Genomic DNA, 20,762 nt, shown 5'->3' with positions numbered 1-20,762 from the left:
ATAGTCTTTGGGATGTTTGACTATACTATATGTTAGGGTACGGTAGCTCTAAGAGCGGGATAAACGATGACTACGACGAATACAAAGACACACTGGTAACGACTATGAGTTCAGCTTTGTGGAAAACTATTTTATTTTCAAGAACTCAATATTCTACCGGTATTGTGTATGTAGAGAACTATAACCTCAGACCATACGGCTGAGGTGAAGGCGAACGCGAGTATTCGCGCTGCGAATTAGCAAAAGTAAACCACGTTTTAACTTTGTTGTCAGTTTCCAATACCAATGTATTGTGACGTCAATTTCGCTTCACATTCGTATCAGTGATTCGCATTGGCGCCTACTATGAATCGGCGGTATTCAGTCGCACGTGTGCGTACTCAAGTTCTCTTTTACCAATGAAGCATGTACAACTTGCCAAAAAGGCACGCCTTTCTCAATTTTGAAAACATACATGGGACATGCGTTTGGACGTGGTTACACGTGTGTTGCCCGGAGAAACGGTCAGAAACAATCTCTGGTCATTGATGTCAACTTTTTTTTCTTTTTCTATTGCTTCTCTCGAAGATGGGACGTTGAGGAGGACAAGTCCAACGACAACGACGATCTGCCGTCCTATCTAGCCAACGTGCCGCCGTGTCCATGCACGTTGGAGCAGGCGCTGATCGACACCAGCCACTTCATGCGGCAGCGGGGAGGCTGTGCGATCAACGCCGACTACCAGTCCTGTACAAGGCAAGGGGACAGCAGAAGGACATGCTTCATGAGCGTAGGTTCAGCGTAAGTATCTATAATTTTCCCTCAGTAAGGATCACTTGCAGTTACCCAGAAAGTTAGCTCCCATTAAACGTTAATAACAAAAAGCTTGCTCAAAGTGAAAAAAAAGGACTGAAACAAAAAATGCCCTGTGAAATTATTCCGCCTGAAATGGTTCGTTTAGAAGACAAACTATAGCATTGGAAGGTGTTTCTTAATAGGCTACCCGTCAAGGGCGGATCCAGAACGAAATTCTTATTTGGAGGAGGCCCAAAACAAATTTGGGTCCCCCAAAAAGTGAGTCCAAAAAATTACGGCGTGTGGATTCTAGATCTGTGGTGCGATCTGAGGCCATTCCTGGTCACTTTGACCAGATCTTCTTGAGGAAAACATGGTGTACGCAGTGCCTGCCTTAACTGCGACGTCACTTAACAAATATAAATAATTGGGTTCTTTTATTGGGGGCGGGGCATCGCCCCGTCCCCCCCCCCCCGATCCCTCGTTGGTGTCCGTGGGCACACGTTTGACAAATATTGTGCATTCCTTTTCTCTATTGACTCAATATTTAGAGTACCAAAAGAGGGTTAAACTCCAACGTGTTACGATTTTCAGCCAGTTTGTTACTTCGACCGAAAACAATGCACAAAAGCATGTGATTCTACGAACCTTTAATTGTATCCATCCCCCTACCCACGGTCGGTTATGACCTCAAGTTTCTTTGAGTATCGATAACCACATGATTTTATTCAATACATTTTTGTTTTTTTATTGAAATATACGAAATAAAAAGAAATCTGGGCAAAAAAAAAGGACATGGGGAAAATTTTGAAATAATAATGAAGAGTATACAATGTTCGGAAATTCCACTCAAAAGTTGTCATATCATTTTAATACTAATGATGTGAATAAGATTATCGTTTTTGTGTGTGAAACAGTTCAGGTGCCGAATGTTGTTACGACGTTGACAACAGTAACCTAGTCTTCTCTCTGGACGACCGAACGGGCGGCTCCTCGGACAAAGCGGCTATGTTGGGAGTTCCCCCTTACGGCCTACCGGGCCGCACCCCGTACTTTTCCCACTGGACGGTGGATGTCATGCCGTACCAGGTGTGCTGCCGTTGGGGCGACGACGACGCTTGCCGGCTGTACCTGGAGAACCGACGGCCCAAGGGCTGCGCCGATTACGGCGAGCGACAGTCGGGTAAGTTGGAAAGGCTATGTTTTCGAGCGTTGTAAAGACGCCATACTATTGTTACCATTACTAGGCTGATCTTCAAAATTATTCGATAGCAGTTTGCATCAAAGCTATTGATGTAAGTCTCAAAGTGTTTGGTCACTACCAACGATTCCAGGCATACATGAGAATGCAGAGGCGTGAAGTTTGGCAGACCTTGAGCTTGAGGTCAAGATGAATTTGGGGGTATTTAGGAGAACATGTATTTACAAATACTAAATGATATTGACATAAGATTTCTTGATTTCATCGTTCAAACATTACAGCTTTACAACTTACAAGTTCTTGACTGACTATATCCGAGTTATGGAATGTCTTAAATAAAAGCGATATTTTTATGGTTTGTACACAGAAAATGGTTTCGTTATAGCGCCCTCATTCGCTCACAAACTTAAACATACCACGTTCTAATTTTTTTGTTCTTATATCTCACAGGTTTTATCTTTGGCGATCCCCATTTTATCACCTTTGATCAAAGGCGCTACACCTTCAACGGCATTGGAGAGTACCGGATGATGGAGGTCAGCGGCCCGGAATTCAAGTTGTTTGGCCGCACCACGGTGGCCACCGACAATTTAAAGGAAGATGCCCCAGGTATGCGCCCCCTAAACGGTGACAAAAAAAGCAAGGCGAGGGCGAGGGCCGGGTCTGTGCGAGCGATGCGGCGTGATTAGGTACTTAGAGACTGACACGACGGGCAAATGTGACTGCAGTAGAATTACGTGGCTGCGGTTTCACATGCGCTTATGGAAATGGTTTAAAGCTACTCATGCAAGTTTGTATTTTCCTGCAATCGAGGACCCACAATTGTCCCTCTTTTTAGGCCATCAGCGTCGGTCCAAAATATTGGCCACCGGTATCAAATGAGGGAAATAATCGTCATAACAATTTTGGGCAAGGTATACAGCTCCAGAGTTGGAAAATATGTGATAGCATTGCAGCGGTGGCAGCTTTTTGTGTGTTATCACCCTTTTTCAAAATGTCCATCAAAACGCTTGTTACCACTCTATGGGCGGTTTACCTTGCGCATGCGCACTATGATCATTTATGGCCTAATTTGATACTGACCAAACCCCCAAGCTGATGGCCTATTTCTGTGTACTGCATTTTTTAAGAAAGACCTCCCATATGTTTTGAACACGATCGCCAAACTGGGGACCTTCAGGAATGGGGACCCGATTGGACTCTATTGTTTAAAGGCCCCTCCTGAATGCAGACACAAACTCTCCATGTGTATGTGTGATACCTTCGGCCGTCCCGAGTAATTCCGAAGCAGCCTAATCGGCTCTTATATCACCACTCTGGAGAGGTTCTCACCTTCACAGTCAGAACCATAATTAATGGAAGGGGAACCAGACCAACCGCCCTGGTTGGTAAACATGGATTTGATATATGCGAAAGCGTTGAACAGCGTGCGAGTGCCAGCGAATGAAGTGCAAGTGTCCTTCCCACAGCGTATCAATGCATGGGCTACTACTGCACACTTCCCTGTTTTTGGAAGGAAATTTCATCAACTGACGTAGTTTTGTCGGAAAAAGTAGTTCGCCTTTTGTTAACATCTTCAAAAGCTTGGGTTTTTTTCCGAATTAAATATACTGAAGGAAAAAAACACCTTTTCATATGTAATGAGCAAAATGTTAAGGGCGTGATAATTCCGTGGGCTTTCAGTGTGACTTTTTAAAATGGATTCTTATAACATGCACGATAATTTGGTCGTATGGGGGCGCTCTCCAAAAATGATGTATACATTTTTTTGGTATTACAAGATGGAATTTTTGCATCGGGGTGATAAATCAAATTATAGGTTTTGCCCTTCAAAACCTACATCAGATTCCTACATCAGATTCCTACATCAATTCTTTCAAACCTACATTAGATTCGAACCGTAAGCTCGGTGGTCGAGTGGTAAAACATCTGCACTAAAAAGCAGGAGGTCGTGGGTTCGAGTCCCACCCGAGTGATTTTTTCCAACTTTCACTCGGGAGGGAACACACTGAGTATAAAGTGTTTAAACATCGGTGAAGGGCAAAACCTATAATTTGATTTATCACCCCGACGCAAAAAATCCATCTTATAATAGTTTATGCGGTACCCGCTGCTATGTACATCAGATTCGAACCAGCCAACCGATCCTGTTAGCTCGGTGGTCGAGTGGTAAGACATCTGCACTAGAAAGCAGGAGGTCGTGGGTACGAGTCCCACCCGAGTGATTTTTTCCAACTTTCACCCGGGAGGTAACATACTTGATATATTTTTTTTGAATTAAGCAGCCATTTTTAAGGTAATTTCAATCCAGTAACAAACACTATGTACAAAATCTACACATGCAAATGGCTGTAGAATAAAAAATAGTTCAAATCCTCACAAAAATGAAACTATGGCCAATATCATCAGTGACCTTTGACCTCAGTTCAAGATTTTACGTCCCTACAGTTGCGAGCTTCCTGAACGCCGTCGTGATGCAAGAGACCGGAAGTGACATCGTCCACGTCGAGCTGGGTAATCTGCGATCACTGAACCTCTACGTCCACCAGGGAAATGCCTTCACACAGCCCGACCTGTTCTTGAATACTGACATCGAATATGACCCGCTGTATCTAAAAGGTATCTAGCTTTGATGAGCTGATCTCCAGACATGACCGAAGCCCGAATCAACATCTAAATCTAAACCCAGATAAATTTTCAGTCCAAACTCAAAGTTCATGTAAGATCAAGCATAATCTCCCAGGTCTGGAACCCAAACTCAAGCCCAGCGAATTCCATACATCTGTTCGAGAACCTGAAACAGATGTTAAATGAAGAAGCCAATTCTTAACCTCAATCTCAATGAAATCGCCAAACACAAACTAACAAGACAAGCCTAGACAAACTAAAAGACAAGGTAAAAGTGGTCTATGTAGCCATCTGAATCAATATTTCAGTGCCAAGGTGAGGCCATAAGCAAGTCCAATTCACAACCGACAGTCAGTCAGTGAGGCCGTGAGATACAGAGAGGATTGTAATTTGGTCCTTAACCCCTAAACACGGATATAAATCCATATCAAAACAGAACCTTAAAACGAAACCAAGCCCTGAACACAACTTTCTGTAATACCCACAACCTAAACCAATACTCCATCCTAAAGTCCAAATAAAATCGCAAAGAATTCATAAGCAAAACTCAAGACCAACACTGTACTCATTGCAAACGAAACTCCATATGCGATGGGTCTCTAAAAATGAAAAATTGGTCCCACGGTCAATTTGACCTCTCTTTTTAAATTACTCATAACTCTGTCATAAAGTATGAGATTTTGACGTTTGACGTCTCATTTTAAAGTGGAAAGGTGTATCTTTCAAACCATTCCTACATAAGGCCTACCTCACTTAGTTACTCATTCTCAGTCTGGCATTCCGTTGTATTTTGTTTGCATTTTTGTTGATACACACTGTAAAATTCTCGTTGTTATACGCAGGGGTCACCGTGTTTGTCAATTCGCAATTCAGCCGGATCCTGGTTGCCTTTCAAACATCCAAGATACTCGTCGACGTGGCCGCGTGGACTCAGGGCATATCGGCCGAGGTCATTGCGCTCAAGACGGTAAGCTTCGGCATGAAATCCTCGGTCGCATCAAAGACGCTGACCGCTGAGCAAAAGTGATACTGTCAGCCAAGTATTTATTTAATAAGACATGTCATATAAGGCCAAAAAAAAAATAAGTCGGTCTGTGGTCAGCGCGCGCGTCGATTTTAATCATGCGCGTCAATCTTTTTTGTTCCAAAATGTTCCGCGGTAGCTCCAACAGCGCCCTCTATTGCAGCACTTCCTCAATTTTTTTTTTACCAAAGAGCACCAAGGAATGGGAAATTGCACCAAGGCAAATGATCGAGAGCACCAAGGCAAATTATGGAGGACACCAATGTACATGAGGACACCCAAAAAGCAAAATAGTACCCCACCTTGTCTGTACAATCCAAGCTTGAAGAAGAAAAAAAAGTTAAAAAAAAAGAAAAAAGCCGCGTCCCCGCGTCAATTCCGGAACTTTGGTCTGACCAGAGACCGAATATTTTTTTTTTTTTGGCCTTAGGGGAAATTCTTCCCAGACAGGAGCAATCTGCATAGAATGCCTTGGTTGGCCTGATATGTGGTAAATAATGTAAAAATTTGCCGCTCCTTAAGGAGCGCCAGAAGAGTGCCGTGGTCTTATGGATACAGTGTCCGACCCCTTTGAAAGGTTTACATTGGTTTGAACGCTGACTGTGCAGTGTTCTAAGGTAATATAATGTACTACGATTGCCCCTTTCCGATCCATCAGAAGTATAAATTGGTATCTGCGATGGTAAAGATCTGATTGCGCTGATCTCAGCTACATGCTGGACACAGGGCCCTATTTTACGGCGCTGCTAAGCAAAAAAAAAAGTCTGGCTCATAAAAGCAGGTTATCAGCCAAAACTCCATGTAATCTTCATGCTAAGCAAACAACAACTGAATACTACTCACGAGCAATGTACATCACGTGGAGTATTGGCCAGTAACATGCTTTTTATAAGAAAGACTATTTTTGTGCTAAGCAAATGTTTGGACCCTGGTCTCGTAGTCTGATAAACAGAGGTGATAATTGTGAGGCCCTTTGCGATATTCGGTGTGAACCACGCTCCTTAAGGGACACTGCCGCCAGCGCGTCCTGGAATACGCCCAATTGGGCTACAAAACGCGCTTTGAACGAAGTGATGTTGATCGGAAAGAACATTTTAAAGTAGGATCCACACAACGATCCTTAAAAAACCTTGGCGTGTTCGTGTTATTCTTGTGTTATTCGTGCGAGAACGAATTTCGGGGTCCAATCTGCGATTGGTCATGCTATTTGTGGTTCCATCCGTGTAAGAAACTGCGGACGTAAAAAACCTTATTTATGCATTGGTGCTGTTTGTAATTAAACACAACTTGTATCGTACATTGACTAAAAACGACAGCAAAAACCGGTATGTGTACTCCATGGTGTCCGATATAAATGACCGGTGTTTTGTGGTATTTTCTCGGGAACGGTAAGACATATTAGGTTGGGTTCCTTTCAACCACATGTTTGAACATTCAAAAACATAAAATTTCAGAAATTAGTGCCCCTTCAACCAATAAATTAAACAACAAGAATAGGCATTTTAATCGCGAAGTTTGATAAAGCTGAGTTTTGATTCAGACGATTGTTTGCTTGTTTCATATCCAGGACTTTCCCGCCTCTGCAATAGTGACTGGTCTGCTGGGTGACATGGACAATGATCCGGATAATGATATCAGACAGGTCAATAATGCCGTCTATACCGGGGACGATCCACAGCAAATATTCGATGTCGTGAAAGAATGTAAGCATGACCTTTGTTACACATGACTGTTAGCCTGTCTCAAAAAAGAAATATTGAATGAGCAACAGTGAGTGATAAATTATAAAGTTTGCGGGTAACACCATGTGGACAGAAATCTCTTCTTGTAAGAAGTGTGGTTCTGAAAAGAATCGGTTGATTGAGTGTAGAACTCGACGTGTCGGAAAGTGTGCTCTGTCCGAAACGTCGACTTCTATACACTCAACCAACCGGTTCTTTTCAGAACCACACTTCTTTAATACAAGAAGAGTTTTTTTCACACATGGTGTTACCCACGAACTTTATATTTTATCTCATCCGCCATGCAAAACTTCAAGTCCTATATAACCGTGAATGACATAAGTGCATGATGTAATCGTTGATATGAAATCACGGCTTGATTCTGACCTGATTATGAGGAAGCCATAAAATCAGCAAACATCGGTGACCTCAGTTACATAATTGTCTGGCTTTTTTTTTTAACAATCCCCGATCATTCAAAATCTAACAAGAGACGTGCGAGGACGTCGAATGATCACGAGAGGAGATTCCATCCACAGTTACACTGCACATGTTTATTACACAAATTTCACAAAGTGGAAAAACAAATAATGTGCATTTTGTTTTCTATGAATGCAGAATTTTTGTTTACGAACCCAGAAGGTTTAAGCAAACACCCCAGGACTGACGCTATTTTTTTTGGAGCTTTGGTGGATACAAATACACTGTAAACAAAGTTGGGTAAACTGCTATTAAGCAGTGTTATTTGCCCGACTTAGAAGTTACATCAATTGTTAGTCAATTTGGGTAACATGTGGACGTTTCCCGCAGAGTGTACGCAGTTTAGTGCATAATTATGTTGACCAACTTGGGGAAAAATGCAATCCATTTACCCAATTCTTTTACAGTTAACTTAAAGGAGCGTGCTAATTTGGAGTGGAAAGTCCTTTGTAATTGCCAAAATTTACCAAATCCGAAATGGGCCCTCTTGTTGTGGCCGCCATATCTAAAAAAAAAAAAAAAAAAAAAAGCTAATTATTTTTCTTGGTTTTTTTTCATTCTTTTAGGGGTCACCACGAGCGCAAGTGAACCCTCTTTCCACTATGACGGGAAAACGAAGCACAAGAACTACCAGAACACAACATTTGTGCCCGTCCTCGTGACACCCGACTCTAGCACCCTGGACCCAGCGATAGCACCACTGCTCGAGACCACGTGTAAGGGTCTGGAGGAGTGCATCTACGATATGTCTGTCACCCAGACCGTGGTGGCCGGGCAGAACTGCTACACGGAAAATCTGGAGTATGAGGAACGGCGTGACCAAGTCCTGGCAAAAAGTAGGTGGATTGAGCAACCTCGTTCCAATGTCGTTCGGGTGGTACGCTTCCCTCTCACCTTAGTTTGCATCAATCGCGCGTCCAAAACTTGGGATGTAGGCCTAGTGCGGACTAAAATAATATTTTAGTCAGCCTATGGTACTGCATTGACTTAAGGTACTGCACATATCTTGGTCAATTCCGCACCAACTTATAAACTGCAAGTTTTTGATGCAACAGACAACAGTACGTAAGACTTGAGGCTTTGCAAGGTAGAGATACTAATGGATGCAACTTCATTCTTCATCGATTTTGCTTTTGCTACTTAAGTGTTTACTTTCTTAGAGTTTAGGCACTCTCCTGAAGACGGTCAGAGCATATTAACCAGAACGGCGAGTTTATACCTCTGGTTCTTTTTCAGAGCCATACTGTTAGTTGAGAAATTATTCGCACATGGTGTTTCCGCAAACCTTTCGTTCATTAGACAAAAGTACACCAAAACAAATCGCATTTTGGTCTTCGTCAACTGGCCAGTGACTCCCTTTGACACAATATCGCCTTAGGGATAACAATTATCCAGCCCGAATCGGCCTGCCTTGCAAATTGAGGTCATAGGTCCTACGCAATGAGAGGCTTCGCAACCACCGCGTTTGTTTTCCAAAAGCTTGCCGTCAAAATTTAAGCTAGAGAAAATGAAATGAACCACTCCAGTTTTCTTGACGCACAACTAAAGAAATTAGAGAAGGTTTTCGGTTTCACCGCGCACAAGAAAACTGCTCAAGCGGAGCCATGATAAGTAGAGGTTGAACAGTTTACTGATGTACTTGGTTCCTGTAAGTATGACGTGACTCCTTCCAGTTCGGAGCAGCAAACTATCTGGGAAATGTGAAACAGGTGTTTAATTTAATGTATGAGAACACCTATAGGACCCAAGATTTTCCATGTTTCGTATGTACATGTGTGGACGAAAGTCTCAAGATTTTGGGATGGGGATTTTTTCCATGTCGTGCTAGGTGAAAAAAAACGGTTTTCTGATGTGCGGATTTGGGCACTTCTTTAACGCGCAAGGACTTCACCCATATTGGCCAAAGTTTTGGTCTCACGTATTCAAATTTTTTCTCAGGAAAAACCGAGGATTTTATCTTGTTCCCCGTTTTAGTTTTTGCATTCCTGTATTTTGTTGTTTAGTCGAGACCTGTGCGTACATACCGAGTCCTGCGAAGGGGAAGGTCGAGTACTCAAATCCGAGCGAGAAATACGCCGTGGGAACCTCCATCACTTTCTCCTGTGTCGACACTAAATCCATCCTGATTGGACCTTCAACCCGTACCTGCGAGACAAGCGAGAGCGGTCCTACCTGGTCGGACGCAACCATGCCCGAGTGCTCAGGTAAAAACCAGAAATATCTAGATTATTTTTATTACATGCCACGTCCATGCACGGAATTTTCTCAGGCCCAGCACCCGAAATCTATTTGTTATGGTCCAGTGGTTACGGTTTTGACTAATGTACGATGGTGCATGGGTTCGAACCTTACCAGGAACAATGTGTTTGTGCCTTTGTGCCCTTGAGCAAGACACTTTACTACAATTGACTCTCTCCATCCAGGAGTATAAATGGGTACCTGTGAGAGTCGAGGACCGATTGAGCGCTGATATCGGCTGCTGCGTGGTCCCATGGCCCGATGAACGGGGGAATAATTGTAAAGCGCTTTGAGATCGTTGATACCATGGATGGAAAGCGCTACGGAGGCACAATTACTAAATTATTATTATTATGCTTCCTATGTATTCACTTCGAATCAATAATGTTCAGGATATACGAAGTGCATGAGATTTTATGCCCTTACCAGTCGCCGTGCACTCTCTTTTGGGCAACTACTTTCCCGACATTGGGATAAATATGAACTCCCTGAATTATGTTTCGAAAGAGGCGCTGGGTTTTTTTGTTAAGCCTATTATGACAAAAACAATTGTGGCAAATCAGTATTAACCAACTTTCTTTTACCAACCACAAGCGCATTTCTCCTCTCAAAAAAAAGAAATCTCAGAGAAATCACTCTTCGAAAGCTATATTTCACATCATCCCTGCCAAAAATCTTCCATTCAAAATGTTTTTTTCATCAATTCGGGGTTTACTCCACTCTCAGAAACAAACTGCAACACTGACGAAGTGGGTGGAGCCGACGTCATCAGCACGAGCTACGTGGATGGCAATCTGCAGGTCGTCTTCGGCTGTCCGGGCACATCAGTGCGTTACACGCTGACCTGCATAGGGGGCAGCTGGGAAGGCGCCAGGATCGACTGCTTGGGTAAGACGACCGTCTGTTTCTTCCTTATAGGGCTCGTTCACTGACGGCCATTTCTGTAGGAAAAGTGCAACTGCGTATTTTACGCAATCGAGCAAGCATTGCACAGTGTTGAAAATGTTTCAAACACGCGCGCTTGTTGCTCGAAATGTGTTCGAAATACGACGCAGCTGACATGGGCGTCGCCAGGATTTTTTTCTAGAGAGGGCAACATTTTTTGTTGCCAAAAAATGCTTGTATTTCTCAACACATTCTCGATTTATCAGTTTTAGAGGGGGGCAGGGACATTTTGACCCCCCCCCAACTCATTAAATTTTCACCACTTTGTCTTCGCGCCTCTTTTTCTTTTCTTTTCTTTTCTTCCTTTTGTTTTGTTTTTGTTTTTTTGTTTTTTGTTTTTTTTGCCTTTCCCTTGCCCCCCCCCCTCGCGACGCCCATGGCAGCTGATGCCCATTATGCAAGTTGTCGCACACAATGCCGATGCATGTGGATGGTCTGTAGGAAATGACGTCATTTGAACGAGACCTATTGGAATGGGGTTTGAAGCTGTGACCTTTTGATTGCCGGAACGGTGCTCTACCAACTGAGCTATCCAGCGCTATGTTGGCAGTTCCTCAATTTGTCAATGTCGTTGTTATGGTGACGGAAGTAAAATAAAATCCAATTAAACTTTTTTCAATCAAAAAGATTAATTTTCCCTGTGTATTGTCTTGCCCCTAATTTCCACTTTTTTTTAATCAATGCTTTCGCCACCATAACAAATTGATTATTTCAATGTTTACATTGGCCTTGGTATGTGTAATTTGAAGGGGGAAAAGTGAATACCAATAACTGTAAGAAGGCTTGCAACAAATAAGAATCAAGTTTGGTCCTTTGAAATGAACGCAAGGGTTTAAACCCCGGTGAAATAGGAGATTAAATCAAACCATATTTTTATACTGAGTTGGGGGGATTGTATGGTTCTCCTTTCCAATATTAAGGTTAAACAAAGAATGTCGATCGCGACAACCTTGTCAACATGAGCACACGAAATGTTCAGGTATTTTTTGAAAATATGAAAACTAACAATTGAATATCCAGGCCACTAATAACTTAAAGTTTAACTGACATGCAAATCGCCGGTAATGGACGTAATTTGATGGTATGAACACAACCGTCTTGTGCCTGACGATTTTTAAAAAAAAAGAGCCTCCGTGCCGCCACTGTCGTCGAAGATGAAAAGTGTTCATCGATTCGCGAAAGCTTGCCTGTACAAAACACGTTGGCGTGATAGTAAAAACAAGTATGTATGTTTGCATTTATTTTTCATGATTAGTATATACCAGGCAAAATGCCTAATTGGTTTTTTTTTTTGGTTTTTTTTTTAGAACAACTTTGGAGGAGTATAAATTGTTCTAATATCTTCGGTTATGTTTGCATTTATTTTTCATGATTAGTATATACCAGGCATTCTTCGGTTATCGTTTTGTTTGCAAGGCCCGTGTGTTCTTACCTTGATCCAGTTTCAAACTTTAAGGTATACATGAGATGTAGTAAACCGATAGTGGTTAACAAAAAGGCAAAGGCATCGGCAGATTAAAGGGAATGACACGCGATACAGTCCATCACAAGTCCCCACAAGTCCACACAAGTCCTAACAAATCCTCTCCAATCCTCACAAGTCCTCACAAGTCCTCCCGAGTCCCACAAGTCCCCACACGTCCATTCCGAGTTATTCAACGATAAGTCAATTCAATAACTATTCAAGATGTAATAATTCCTTCGTTATTGTACATCGTTTGTGTTTGTGACCGAGCTATAGAGACCGGTTTTGTGAATGGACTTGTGATTTACTTGTGACATAACTTGTGATGTCCTCGGCGACAACACATAGGTTGACGATAATTGAACATGAGTCCAGGCATAGCTTCATGCTGTATTGAATACAAGGCCAATTCCGTAGCTATGGACTCTGTGATTTGTTTTTGTGCAATATGATCAACACCCGATCAGTAGGGTGCAACAGCCGTAGGGTGAATTCCAACACTGCCCAGTCGCTTCGCATTATGTGAATGTAAGATGAGGCTCGCCAGACGACTGTTTTCTCGTTCAAACCGGAGTGTTTATGAAGAAAAGTAGAACACTGGCAGTCTGCGCTCTCAAATCGCAAAAATTGTGTGGAAATCATGTAGCGAGAACAGACATGGAACACTTTGTGCCTTGTTCGCCATTATCAGAGGCGTAGCGAGGTCATTTTCATTGGGGGATAAAAGGTTTGTGAAAAGGTCACTCGAACATCCGTGCTGAAAAGTAGACAGTGTTTTTCTCTCAGGACGCTTGGCCTCCGTAAAATCAAATGGGGGGGGGGGGGGGAACTTCTTCCTATGGGGCGTTGTTCAAACCGGACAATTATGCACACTATCGGACAATAAATGGCGCTTTTCAGGGCGGCACAATTGCAGCCGGTCGAGCGTAATTCCAAAAAAGGGCACTCCAATAAAGGCGGCTGTTAAAAACTGGCACTTTTTTTCCAAGGGCACTTGTTTACAAGAAAAGGGCACTTTTTACAAAAAAAAATGGGGGGGGGGGCGGAGAAAACGCTTGTGAAAAAAGGGTAATTGAATGGAATAGGGCAGTCCTTACAAAATATTGGGGTTTTTTTTAATCTGCTTTGCCTTGCCTTTTTGTCATCCATGTTATGAACAGCGGGTGCTGGGGGGCTAAGCGGAGGGGCGATCGCCGGGATCGTCATCGGTTCCCTGGTCGGGGTGGCTCTGATCGTTCTCGTCGTGGTGTTCTTTCTGAGACGGGGAGGTTTTGGCGAAAAGGACTTGGAGCAAAGCGGGTAGGTCACTTTTTTGATGATAAATGTCATAAAATTTCACCGCGAGATAATCAAATAAATAAAATTAATACAAACTTCTTTACTGAATGGATTGACTAGGGTAAAGAAACGAACGAAGAGGAGACACAGACATGCATGGGTGAAATGAAAAAAACAAACAAACAAACAAACATTGCTGTTGGATCACCCAGTTTGTTCCAAACTTGATTGCTGCTTCTAGCGCTATACTATAATTTAAACAGAACAAACAACAAATGAGTGCGCAGAAGAGCCACAACATAGTAAAGCAGCCTGATTTGCATGAGCAACTGATGAATGCACACACCCTACAAAATCCGAGTGTAGAACATTGCAGTGATATCACACTTGTTGACACAGTTGCACGTTGTCAAATGATGATGATTATAGAGAAAAGGCATTTCGTTCTATTCTATGGTTTGTGTTTTAATTGCTTAAATCCAAATGTTGGTGGAATTGGAAATTATGACTGGAACTGTTCAATTTATGTACAATCTGAGAAAGACGCTTTGGCGTTTTTGTTTTTGTCTTCGGCGTCATAGTTGACATTGTCTGTAGTCTTGGTAATTTTGCCCCATTCTATTTTGATTAACTCCTGTACATGTCCAGGCATTAATTTTTAACCACGCCCATGCACAGTCAATGATTTTCTAAGACAGATTTCTCAAACTGTAATTTCTGTAGAATACCAACTATAATGTTATCAAGATCCCCACGAATGAATCATCCACGAACATGAATGCCATGCTAACGGCTGTTTTATGAATTGCATATTTTTCAAATTTTTTTTAATTTTTTTTTTAGGACGAAAGTGAACGCGCCGGCCGAAAATTGGGGAATGGAAGAGGAAGGGAAGAACGCCTCGGCCTCCTTAGGAGGCGTAGCGGGTCATGCCTCGGAGGTCTAACGGCTCGGAGATTATTGACAAATGAAATAGTCGTCGAGGTTTGGACAACAACCCTTTACTTTAATATCTTTGGGAAGTTACGTTTCTGTGCTTCAAAATTGACAGTGGGCATTGTGGCATTGACTTTATAAAGAAATAAATTCAGTTTCAGTTTAGCTACACTATAATTTTATGAATTTGGGGAAGCGAAAGGGAAATAGAGACTCATTACTTACTCTCTAAATTCCAAAGAGTGAAATTAGGGACTATACGTTGTAGAGTAAAAATCACTCTCATTTTCGATTAACATAGTCTGAAAAATGACCCACTTCAGTCGAAGCTCGAGTGAAACCTCGATCTTTACGATTGAAGGAATTTCACTTTAAAACGTCTAGTCCCTAGTTTCCGACTGTGGGAGTGAATCTTCACTCGAATGGAGTGAATTTTCACTCTTTAGAATTTAGAGATATATATATATATACACTGAAAACCAGAATTTGGGATAAACAACCCCCCATAAATGGGGTTTAGATTACCGACAGCAAACATACCACTGTCTTCCATCCAATGAAAGTAAAACGTGAAGTCAAAATGCGAAGTCAAAATGTACACATAAATACAGGATTTGTTTGTTTTCCAATTACATAATTCATAGAAATGCCGCTTTTGCTTTGTATTCATGATGTCTAGAGATTCTTTTTCCATAGAGATATTCCCGCCTCATTTAGTTGTTTAGGATGAAGTACAAAATAGTTCAGATTAAAAACGTGTACCCAACAGCAAAGCATTTTTATATATCTGATAACCATAGTGCACTTGAATATACTATTCTTTATGTAAATGTAGACTTACTTCTTTATGTATATAAGGTAATAATTTACCTACCGAAACCAAATTGAGAGCACTGTGTTTGCCCATTTGGTGTAAAGTTTTATACTTTTTAAAGTCATTATTCTTTAGTTTTGTTTCTTAATCTGAAACTTCTAGTGTTATGAAATGTAGACTGTGTGATATGAGTCTGTCCTATAAGCCATCTAATAACGTGCAAAATAATCCTTGCTCTTATTATGCAGACGATCATGTACGTACCAAGGGGTCACACGCTGAAAATGTATTGAGTGGTTTACCAAAAAAGTAAATGTTTGTAAGTGCAATGGTAAGAATAATTTAATGAGTTGACAGATGGAATGTTCCATTCAACGAGGCGAAGACGAGTGGATGGAACATTCCATCTGTCACCGAATAAAATTATTCCTTCGATTGCGCGAATGTTTAACATTCATTATTGGTTTGATACAACGCCTGAATAGTATGACCGTGGAATGGAACTTTTATTTGTGCGGTGCGACCGGACCATGGTTTGGGACAGTTACTTGAATGCCACGTGATCAACGAATCACCAATCAGATGACGGTGATGTATTTTGGCATTTTACATGAATGAATTAACATTTTGAAAAAAAATCGTATTTGTTATTGTTGGTAATTGTATTTTGTACGTTCAGAGAATACTCTGTATGCGTGCTGAAGATAGAAAGTCGGATTTTTTTTTTTAAATTATGCAATTCTGAGTACATTCTCATTCTCTAAAATTCACTTCAAAAACGTCGGTGCTAATTTGCATGTTTTTATTGGGGGATTTGTTCCATATTGTTCACTGCATTTTGCAGTATGTGAATTCATGACTTTATGAAATTATTTAACTAAAAAAGATGCAGTCGGAATAATTTCATTTAATGTTTGGAAAACAGAGATATGCAATGATTTTTTTCCCTAATAAACCGGTTCCAGTGTTTTTCCCAATATAGCATTTGGACTTGTTGATAGAAATTCAAATTTAATTTCGCAACATCCAGTTATATTCCTCATAATTCATGTTAACGTCATCACAAACACCATTGCAAGCTCATTTTATTCACGATCGATCTGCTAAGCCGGCTAAGCATGTAAATACGCTGTTTGTATTATCCCTCCTTGTGTTCATTGGGAATGATATTTCAATAAATAAATTTGAGAACCACATATTAATGTTGTAATAAAGAAAAGTGAACTCTCTAATGTATCAAACCTGAGATTCCACTTGTCTTCTTTTCTTCTGTACTTTGTTTCTCAGAATACTTGCAAAATATGTCAAAAAATAAGGCACCTCGCTTTTTTTAATCATGGGACGGGAATGGAACGCGTATATATTAATATCATTTTCTATGAACTATGAATTATTTTATTATTTTCAATTTTAGGATATAAATGAAAAATTTGCGCATCTCCCTCGCACGCCGTCAGCTACACTTACCTTTAAGTGTTAATATTGCAAAGTGGAAATAGCACATGCATATATGCTTAATCTCCCTCACCTGTTTGCGAAGAAAAGAAATCGACCCATGCAGCCCTGCCCCCCCCCCCCCCGAAAAATTGGTTCTGGACCCGCCCTTGAATGTAGTGCAGCTGTTAGTAGTTAATGAATTCAAATGAGTCTTAATAACACTTAATTGTGTCTTTGAAGTGTAAATTAATATTGTTACAACATTACTTTGGATGGTTCGACATTATGAGTTGTCTAGTTTTCATGCATTTTTGCAGGATATTTTGATTCGTTATCAAAAATCCTTCAAAAATTACATGGAATCTACACGAATTTCTAACTCAGATTTTTAGTTTTAAGAAGCAGATAAAGTGCTTCAAACCCAAATATGAAGTAGTAAAACAGTCAAGGGTTCGACCGGCACTCAACCCCCCAAAAAGTTAAGTTTTAGTAGTTTCCCAACTGGTGGAAGTTGGTCCCAAGATACAGAGGCGGTCCGGTATCTTAACCCTATTTACGAGGCGTACTTACCCGTACCTTTAAAAAATGTTAAATACAAACCTTTTTTTGTTTTTGGCAGATGACGGTAGTCGCGGTAGGACCATTGGAATCAGCATCGGTCTAGTCCTGGCGGTTCTCGTCTGTCTGGGCGCCATATTGTGCGGCATCATGTGCTACAAGAGAAAACCGGTAAGGCTATACGCATAGTTATCAGTTGCGGCGCCAGACTCTAAAATTGGGGAGGGGGAAGCAAAGTAGGGGAGGGGGAAGCAAATTCCCCATGCCCTCCCGTAGTGCCGCAACTGAATATGTCTCAAACTGTCCAAGTTGGCTGCAGAGATTGGCCGCGGCCTCGAGCGAAAGCAAATCGATTTCTATTGGCCATTATTTTGACGAGCGAGGGCGCTGTTGGCGGGTTCAAATCCCGGGTTAATAATGACGTTATTTTACATGCTGCAGTGGCGGAGGGGGAGGGGGGTGGGTGTTATAACACCCTCGAGCCGCAAACAAGGAAAATCATGCAGCAAAACCTAGCACCTATCTTCTTCTCCCCCCCCCCGACGCCCCCCCCCCTCCAGCGGTTACAGCCTACGTGCCACTGTAATCCATAAAATAATTGTTCCTATCTTTGATTTTAAGATTTCAATCAAGTGAGAGCTTCCCCATTAATTTTGCTGTGTGACCCATATCTGGAAACAACATTCTCTCATATAAAAAATATTGTGTTTATGGGCAAGACAATTATAGCTAAGCCTATTTAATCATCCGTCGTTCAACTGTCATTGCGAGCACTGATCTCATATTCTGGACTAGGAATTTTCAAATACCGAGAATGTCAAATCCCGTTCGAGTCATTTTTTTCAGTTGAATACTTTTCTTAAGGATGACACGTGTGATATGGATAAAGAAAGACTAACCGAAAAAGCTGACATTCATCAGCTTTTACTAAATTACTGTTTACAAGTGTTTCGGGAAGGGTAATTACCGCGTAGTCGTGGCCGAGCGGTTAAGGCGATAGACTAGAAATCTGTTGGGGTCTCCCCGCGCAGGTTCGAATCCTGCCGACTACGAATTTCTTTTATCAATTACTGGAATAACTTCAAATATTACCTAAACTAGAGTTTCATCTACAAACCTTAGGAATTAAAGATCGCGCAGTAGTCGTGGCCGAGCGGTTAAGGCGACAGACTAGAAATCTGTTGGGGTCTCCCCGCGCAGGTTCGAATCCTGCCGACTACGAATTTCTTTTATCAATGACTGGATTAACTTCAAATATACCTAAACTAGAGTTTCATCTACACACTTTTGAAATGAAAGACCGCGCAGTAGTCGTGGCCAAGCGGTTAAGGCGACAGACTAGAAATCTTTTGAAGTGTCTCCGCGCAGGTTCGAATCCTGCCGACTACGGATTTTTTTTATCAATTACTTGACTCACTTCAAATATTACCTAAACTAAAGTTTCATCTACAAACCTGTGATAACATTGATCGAGAAGTAGTCGTGGCCGAGCGGTTAAGGCGACAGACTAGAAATCTGTTGGGGTCTCCCCGCGCAGGTTCGAATCCTGCCGACTACGAATTTCTTTTTATTAATTGCTGGACGCACCTATTAGATTTCAAAAGCTTCAACAATTTGGACCGCGCAGTAGTCGTGGCCGAGCGGTTAAGGCGAAGTTATTATCTCGATCAATTTTTATTCAATCTAAATGTACTTGTATTCACTTCAAAATATCATCTTTGATAGAAATGTGTTTTGATATCTACAGGGCCTATGTGCTTTGTTAATTGTCTTGATGTTATTCGTGGATATCATTTAGCCAGTCGCTGTAATTGTTTTGTCTGATTGGGTCATTTGAGGTTCAGTTTTACTTTGTAAGGTAACTTTTTGATTCCAATACTTTGTTGCTCTTTGATTCTTGCAGCGAGGGTGGTCACCCTGGTCGAGACAATCGTATGACGTCGTGGCAATGACCGAGAATCTGGGCATCGAGAAGGCAGAGGTCGGGGAAACAACTATCGCCGACCCCGAGGCTGCGCATCGGTCGAAATCCGCCTCAGGTGCACCGGCTGACGGCCCGGAGGCCCCCATGCCGGACGTGGTTGCGCGCGGTGCTGGTGACGCCGGCACTGATGACAATCCGGCCGGGATCTGGCAGGGGCCGGACGTCAATTCAACGCAAGGATATGACGAGCCCGATGACCTGGCCAATGACTCCGCTGATGACAAGCCAACAATGTCAGATGGCCAGAAGGTACCGGCGGAGGGCGCCAGTGCCAAGCCTACCCCTCCCACCAAACCGTCCAGAAAGGACCGGCCGGCCTCCCGGATCGGTGCCGGTAACACACAACAGGGAATGAGCAAGGGAGCCAGACCAGGCCAGGAGGAGGGCGACATGCCTTCTTGGAGCGATGGCGGAGATATTGCCGATCTCGGAGATGACAAACCTCCCGTAAGGGAATTATTCATCTGAGTCAAGATGAATTTCGGGTACAAACCATAAGTCCTGACTTGCAGCTTCAACGGTAAGCAAATCCGAAACAAACATGCAAACCCACCCAATACCTATTTTGACAAAGAACAAACAGCCCACAACTTAAAAATAACCCATATTATTCGTTATTTCTTATCTATGTCTGAGGGAACTTCGCTTGAAAACATTTGACAAGAACAAGTACTGGACGAGTCTGTAATAACCGTACTATATAACTATCTATCGAACTTTTCTTTGGTTTTATAAGACTTTTAAGGTTTTTGTCATATCAAACATAAAGTGTTTGCATTAAAAAAAAAAATAAAAAAATACTGATGTGACTGCACTGTTTGAAATGCAGTCACATCAGTACGCGGTTTCAATAAATTTGGGGCCGTGGTCAGATTCTTTTTATTGTGTGTTCTTTGCTAGTGCTTTTCTTCAGTAGTACAATGGATATACATGAAACTTTCACCAAATATGTCCAAAATACCAGCTTGTAACATATCTGATTTGCACTTGTTTTGATAATTGCTACATATTTTTAATATTTTCTTTAATTTGGGTCCAGATCATTCTGATTCACCCTGAAGATATGTTCAATCAAAATGTAAGATCAATGAAAACAAGTTTGACAGAAAGAAAATGTTGAAGAAACTTAGTGTGTTGACTCAACAAGTGCACTCTTTATCAATGGAACGTTTCTTTGCTTTTATTCCGAGATGGTTTCTAAGTTATGTTGTCTTAATGTAAAATGTGTGTATAACGAGAACAAGGAAATGTATTGTAATAAATAGACTTTTACTTGTAT

At 41.7% G+C, this 20,762-nt stretch overlaps 1 protein-coding gene and 4 non-coding genes across 6 annotated transcripts in view; all 5 read left to right on the top strand.

Annotated features, from left to right (window-relative positions):
- The window catches only part of LOC119735924 (sushi domain-containing protein 2-like), a 34,907-nt gene extending 14,511 nt beyond the window's left edge, over positions 1-20,396 (top strand). Inside the window, exons 10-20 of one of the 2 annotated variants that reach the window (XM_038209878.1) lie at positions 568-780; positions 1,692-1,957; positions 2,426-2,584; positions 4,424-4,594; positions 5,446-5,570; positions 7,195-7,330; positions 8,395-8,664; positions 9,832-10,032; positions 10,793-10,954; positions 17,561-17,670; positions 19,403-20,396. In XM_038209878.1, the coding sequence (XP_038065806.1) occupies positions 568-780; positions 1,692-1,957; positions 2,426-2,584; positions 4,424-4,594; positions 5,446-5,570; positions 7,195-7,330; positions 8,395-8,664; positions 9,832-10,032; positions 10,793-10,954; positions 17,561-17,670; positions 19,403-19,951 (2,362 nt within the window). In that variant the 3' untranslated portion in view covers positions 19,952-20,396. Of the gene's footprint in view, positions 1-567; positions 781-1,691; positions 1,958-2,425; positions 2,585-4,423; positions 4,595-5,445; positions 5,571-7,194; positions 7,331-8,394; positions 8,665-9,831; positions 10,033-10,792; positions 10,955-13,636; positions 13,776-14,597; positions 14,723-17,560; positions 17,671-19,402 lie in introns of those variants that run through there. The other variant, XM_038209879.1, reaches the window with a different exon arrangement.
- Positions 18,470-18,551, top strand: Trnas-aga. Its single transcript has one exon. It is a non-coding gene; the product is annotated as a tRNA-Ser (tRNA).
- On the top strand, positions 18,639-18,720 carry Trnas-aga. The gene has a single exon. It is a non-coding gene; the product is annotated as a tRNA-Ser (tRNA).
- On the top strand, positions 18,807-18,888 carry Trnas-aga. Its single transcript has one exon. It is a non-coding gene; the product is annotated as a tRNA-Ser (tRNA).
- Positions 18,976-19,057, top strand: Trnas-aga. The gene has a single exon. It is a non-coding gene; the product is annotated as a tRNA-Ser (tRNA).
- Positions 20,397-20,762: the final 366 nt, after the last annotated feature.

The sequence above is a fragment of the Patiria miniata genome, unplaced genomic scaffold (genome assembly GCF_015706575.1).
Source record: "Patiria miniata isolate m_02_andy unplaced genomic scaffold, ASM1570657v1 HiC_scaffold_29, whole genome shotgun sequence".
NCBI classification, from domain to species: domain Eukaryota; kingdom Metazoa; phylum Echinodermata; class Asteroidea; order Valvatida; family Asterinidae; genus Patiria; species Patiria miniata.
Note: the sequence above shows the minus strand (reverse complement) of the source record. Positions and strands in the feature narration are given on the sequence as shown.